Below are 6,050 nucleotides of genomic sequence, written 5' to 3' on the forward strand. Positions count from 1 at the left end.
TATTAAGATTGTGAAATTCGAGTTTTGAATTTGTAAGAATAATTAATTTTTTAATATTATTTTTGGTTATTTAAAATCTTAAGAATAAAATGGTTGAAAAAATTTATACAAATTACTTGATATGATAATAGATTTGTTCCGCTGAAATATACCTCAATTTTTCGTCACTTGGCGCACCTGGTGTTTCCTGTTCCTTTTATTTCGTACATACTACATAATGCTTTAAAACCCAACCAGTAAACCGGTACAAACATATTATAATAAGTAATGGAAAAAAAAAATATGATCAATTTGACAATTAGAAAGACATCAAGTACGAATATCAATTCCTTTCAAACCTTGTAACAACAATAGGGTTTTTGTTGAGGGGAAAGAAGGAGAAAAAGAACAAATAAATGAAAGCGTGATTTCCAATTAGTCACTGAAGTGAGGTAGAACTTCAATACACAGCTGTTCAAAAATTTTACAAACCATAAAACTATAACAACAACTATTCACTCTAGGTAGCTAGTGTGTGTTCGCAAGACACTAGTAAATAAATGATATTTATAAAGTTTTATGATTTATTATGAAGACACTTTTTTCTACTTTTTTATTCCTTAACTAAATAACCAGTATCTCAAAGACACTTGTTAGCATTCTCCTTCACTTCATATGAAGTTCCCTATTTAGCAACTTCAGCATTTCTTCTTTGATTTTTTATGGTACATTCGCTGGTTTGCTATGTTTCTGAAACAGAAATATTGAATTTTTATCTTGCTAATCCATTGGACACTACACCTTTGCAATCTAAGCAGCAGAAGCGGGAGCAGGAACAGCAGCAGGAGCAACACCACCAGTGGTAGGCCTGATAATTAAGAAAAAATAATTTCATTATCCCCATAGCCAAATGAATGAAATCAAAACCAAAACTAAGAGCATGTATGAATATAAGTTAGACGTGTTTTTAAGAGTTTCTCTACCAAAAAAATTTCTTTATTTTCAAGAAATAAACTATCTAAAGTTCTTATAAACTTGTATTCAGACATGTTCTATATCAGACCAAGCTAGCACATAGTGCAAACTTACAGCCCCACAAAAACTTTGAATGAATCATATATTCCCCATTGTGCTCCAGTGAGAGTTCCAATCATAAGAATACGAAGAGGAAGACCACGGGTACACAGACCCCATAATCCAAGCTTCTTCACAGCCTGCATTTTGGAAGAAAAAAAATAGTACATTAGTACTCCAGGAATATGTATTCTTTCAATTAAAACTATGAAACATTGCATTTTTTATTTATTTTTTTCATTAGACAGGTTGATGTTGATCACATGATGTTTCAGATACAGTTATGGAGACAGAATACAAAACAGTAACACAGCAGCATTAAATATATATCAAATATGGCACTTACATCACCAACCGTTGCCCCTTTGGAATTGTTCAGGAAAGAAACAAGGTTATCAGCAGGATGAGAAACAACGGCACATAATATACCAGCCATGTATCCACCGACAATGCTCACTCCTAGTTGCAGGGAATTGCTGCATTCATGTTTTGGTCTGGGGATGGCATGCTTATAGATCATCTCAACTATATTTTCATAAGAAGCAAACTTCATCATTGTATCTGCAAGAAAGAAAAAATGATATGGGTAAATGCATTCAAAATCATCAATAAATGACAACAGAGCAATTTTCCAAAGTAATTGCAATAAAGAGGGAAAAAAATAGTAATCATTGATAGGATTTTGTATAATGACACGTTTGCATAAAAAGAAAAAGGAGCAACAATACATAGACTCTTGACAAATTTTCAGATTAGTCAATTACAGAACTTCTTAAATTTCACTGGTTGCCCTATTATTTTACTAAACTATATTGTCCTATGACTAACACTACCATGAAAAATCCTGCCAAATTTTAGTGACACATAAGAAAAGAAAAATACCAACCAGTATCCGCCAGAAAAAATAGTATATTATTAGCAGAATACTTAGTGGTCAAATTTGGACTCAAACTCCAAAATATATTACGGACAATAGGAAACAAAAAAAAAAGTGACATTTTTGGAATTATCTGTAAAAAAAGAAAATGAATTCATAAACTAAACTAATCAATATGAGCAGCCAATTAAGCAAAAAAGCACCTTATAGCGCAAACTACAGAGTATAAGATGGGGGAACTTACATGGAACCTGTCTTCCCCAAAGAGGCATAATTCCCTTGTACAACCTGAAATCATATGACATTTCATTAAATGCTTATCCTAATAACAGTTTCTATCATAAGTAAAATGTACAACATAAATTCACAAAACAGGAAACAGTGAAATCAGCTTTTCCACACATTCATGAAGTTAGTGCATTGTAACCATTGAACATAGATCGGATAACTCATGTCTCAAATGCCTGTCTGATTTACTAAGATAAAATACGAGCTGACATTTATTGGTCCAACCATAAGTGAGACTTAAAGAAAAATTTAAAAGATGTTTTTCTTTTTTTACTTTAAATAAGAAAGTTATATGTTAAGTCTTTTTGTCAACTTACTTTTTTCTTATTTTACAAAAAAAATAATAGTAAATAATTTTGTTTACTGGTGTATCTAAAACATAGTTGTAGTAACTTTGCCTTTGGACTGACACATGAATGCCTGGAAAAGCAATTGCAAGGAAGAAAAATGCTAGCAACACTGTTTTTAATATTCTTTGGTTAATACTCTTTTTACTTTTGATTAAAAATCACAAGTTTTAGTAGGTCTTAATACTACATTAAGAGAGACTCACTAAATGAGAAATAAGACCCACCAAATTTGTGATTTTGAATGAATTTATTGATGGCTTCACACCACTTTCAATGGGAAGGGATAATTAATTAAGAACATTCATAAAATGACAAGCATACCCTGAGACTCCTTCAGTTCTGACCAATTTTGGTAGTCCATCAGACAGGCCTCTAGCAAAACCAGGCTGAGTTTGAACTCTAACCTTAACAGCCTCAAATGGGCAAAGAGCAACATCTGCAATTAACTCAGAAGAAGCCGAACCAGCTAGGTAAATCAATGTCTTGTACTTTGTTGCATACTCTGGACCAGCTATGTCAGAATAGTACTTCTTGAAGTACTCATAGAGTCCATATTTGAAGGCACCCTGTGCGCTGTAACCAACAAGGGTCGGTGCCCACCCACGGAACAAGCCCCTCACTCCCTGCTCCTTTAGTATGAGGCCAAATCCAGTGCTGGTGTTCTTGTACTTCACAGGGTCAATCTGAAATTCATAACTTACTACATGTTAACCATGCACCAAATCACGTAAGAGTTGGCAATTGATTTTTTGTAACAGTAATACATAGGCAATATCTAAACTCTAAAGATTAATTGGTAATGACTGTGGCTATAGTCGTGGTTGCAATTACTTAAATTAAAATGTAGCTAGGATTGCTGTGGCAATACCATCGTGGATATATCAAAACTAGCTACATTTGTTTGGAGAAATTCTTTTCTGTTTTTTACTTTTAATTATTACTAAACTATATAAGAAAATGGGTGATGTACTATACTGTCATGTATTCACAAACTACTATTTATGATAGATTGTTCATTTTGATTATAAATAAATAAATAAATAAATCATGCCAACAATGATATATGATAGTTTATAGTATAAAAAAAATTACTATTTATGTACACGATGATTAAATTCTAAAATTATTACCTATATTTTACCCTATTTTTTAATTATTTCTTATACAAGCTTTTATAAATATATAACATGATCGGAATAAGGTGACTTTTTTTTTTTTTTTTTTTTTAATTATGAGTGAAAATAAAAAACATTTTCCCAAATTTTATTGTTTTTTTTCCTCTATTTTTAATTCAAAAATATCACATAATTTTTTTTCCTATTTTATGAAAAAAGAACGGAAACTGGAAAATACAATAAAATAAAATAAAAACAGGAAACACAGAAAATAAGGCGCCATTTTCACAATTAAAAGTCAAAACAGAGCATGAAAATAATAACAGAAAAAAACTGTTCCTGCGTAGAAACACTCCTCTTGTTGTTCTTCCTTCTTGGTCTTCTAAGTCTTAGGTGCCGACCGAATACTATCTCCGAGGGGTGGGGGAGGGTACATGCAAAGGCACTCCGACGATCAAGTAAGTATTCGGTTCAGAGCAATAAAGGCTTTATATTGGATAATAACGTACCTCATTTATGTCCCATCACCTGTGTATTTATAGTGACATGAGTGGGCCTGGTGGGCCTTTTATTTTGGGAGATGGGTAACATTTTAATTAACCTTAATCTTCTCTTAATCAGGAATGGTAGTTATTGCATAATGGGCATGTAATTTGCCACGTGTTTTATGTGGGTTCTCCTTGCCTTAAGTCTTTGGTCAAGCCTAAGGCCGACGAGGTATTCAGCCTGGTCTAGGCCCGAAAGGGTATTCGGCCTGATCTGGGGCTGAGGGGATGTTCGGCCTGGCCTGGAACCGAGGGAGTATCCGGCTAGGTCTAGGACCGAGAAGGTATCCGACTAGGTCTAGGACCGAGAGGGTACTCGGCTAGGTCTAGGGTCGAAGTGGGTATTCAGCTTGGTCAGGAACCGAGAGGGTATTCGGCTAGGTCTAGGACCGAAGTGGGTATTCGGCTAGGTCTAGGACCGAAGTGGGTATTCGGTTTGGTCTAGGGCCGAAGGGGTCTCTTTTGGTTTTGGTGTGTTCGACCTTTGACCGGGTCAAAGGTGGGTGCCAACTGGTACAAAAACTATATACAGGATAAGGAGGGATTCGTTCGAGTAAATTTACTTACACTTATTCCTTTCAATAATTCATTTTCTGTATCTTAAATATAAAATTTTTAATTTTTAATGTATAGATCAAATATATAAATTAAAAAAGAAAATATTTATGAATGGAGTGAGACCTGTATGTTACATTTGACAACGTCAAGAGGCGTGATGGCGGTGTGGGTGAGGCCACAGCTGAGGGTTCCACCAACGGTGCAAGCAGTGTAGAAAGCAGGCGAAAACATCTCTATGCTGCGCTTCTCACTCGGAGAATGAATCACCAAACTCGACTCCTCCATCATCTTCTGCTTCTGCGCCAAGGGAGACGAATAGAGGCAACTCGGAATCAGAGAATACCGCCCCATGCTTTCTGACTCCGATGAACCCATCAAACAAATCAAACCTTCTTTTCTCTCTTACTTCTTCTCTTCTTAGTTCTCACAACCAAACAATTTTTCGCTCTTCTTCCTTTTATATTCACCGGGTGCAATCTTGTCGCGCGAATCTTCCCTCGTGTCACTTTGACAACGTTCAAGTTCTACCTACTTTAACTTTCTCATAATAAACACATGCATTTACTTTTTTATAGACTCTGATGACATCATCACCAACAACGGTTAATCTGGTCAAATGATTTTTTTTTAAAAAAGTATATATCACACGTGTGTATATATATATATATATACACGGAGATCTTAAAATCTATTTTTTAATTATTGTATGTTTTAATAATTTTAACTATATATTATTATACATTTTATAAATGATTTTTATTTTAAGATAATCTGTAAATATGAATAAATTATTTTATTTAACTGGAATCAATCAAGTTGGACGACAAAACTATAAATGAATAAATGATTTTTTTTATGATCCCTCACCGAAAGTAAAACAATAGCTAATCATTTATAGAACTGATTGCGTAATAGATGAGAACATGGAGAGAAAAAACCTTGCAGGTTTACCTAATGCTTCTTAGAACATATCATTTTCACACGTTCTTTCAATACTGGAATAAAGTAATAATTTCCAAGGACTTGGTCAATTCTATTTCTATTTCACATCACTTTAATTATTTCACGGAATACGAATATGGCTGTAATTTCAAATTTGTTGTAGCCTTGTAGGCCAAGAAAAAAGGAAGTGGGTCAAACTGATATCGGGTCAAAACGCTCAACTTTGATACATGAATCTGTAATTGATATGAATACGTCGTACTATATATATATAAAAAAAAAAAAGAAAAAAAAAAAAAGGTGTCAATTGCTACGAGCTCTT

At 33.8% G+C, this 6,050-nt stretch overlaps 1 protein-coding gene across 1 annotated transcript; it reads right to left on the reverse strand.

Annotated features, from left to right (window-relative positions):
• Positions 1-392: 392 nt before the first annotated feature.
• Positions 393-5,324, reverse strand: LOC109791673 (mitochondrial phosphate carrier protein 3, mitochondrial). Its single transcript, XM_020350999.3, has 6 exons — positions 4,910-5,324; positions 2,890-3,251; positions 2,175-2,218; positions 1,400-1,614; positions 1,069-1,193; positions 393-847 (listed from the first exon to the last, which is right to left on the reverse strand). The coding sequence occupies exons 1-6, from the start codon at positions 5,159-5,161 to the stop codon at positions 790-792; spliced, it is 1,056 nt and encodes a 351-aa protein (XP_020206588.1). The 5' UTR covers positions 5,162-5,324; the 3' UTR covers positions 393-789.
• Between the last annotated feature and the right edge of the window lie 726 nt (positions 5,325-6,050).

This window comes from Cajanus cajan, chromosome 1, assembly GCF_000230855.2.
Source record: "Cajanus cajan strain Asha chromosome 1, NIPB_CcT2T_4, whole genome shotgun sequence".
Lineage (NCBI taxonomy): Eukaryota > Viridiplantae > Streptophyta > Magnoliopsida > Fabales > Fabaceae > Cajanus > Cajanus cajan.

Bases quoted from the DNA above. Each gene is read 5' to 3' on its own strand.
- LOC109791673 (XM_020350999.3), bottom strand. From the start codon at position 5,161: ATGGGTTCATCGGAGTCAGAAAGCATGGGGCGGTATTCTCTGATTCCG. The intron at 1,615-2,174 runs GTAAGTTCCCCC...TCTTTCTTGCAG, and splicing joins TTGGGGAAGACAGGTTCCAT to ATACAATGATGAAGTTTGCT. The intron at 848-1,068 runs GTAAGTTTGCAC...CTTAATTATCAG, and splicing joins TTCAAAGTTTTTGTGGGGCT to GCCTACCACTGGTGGTGTTG.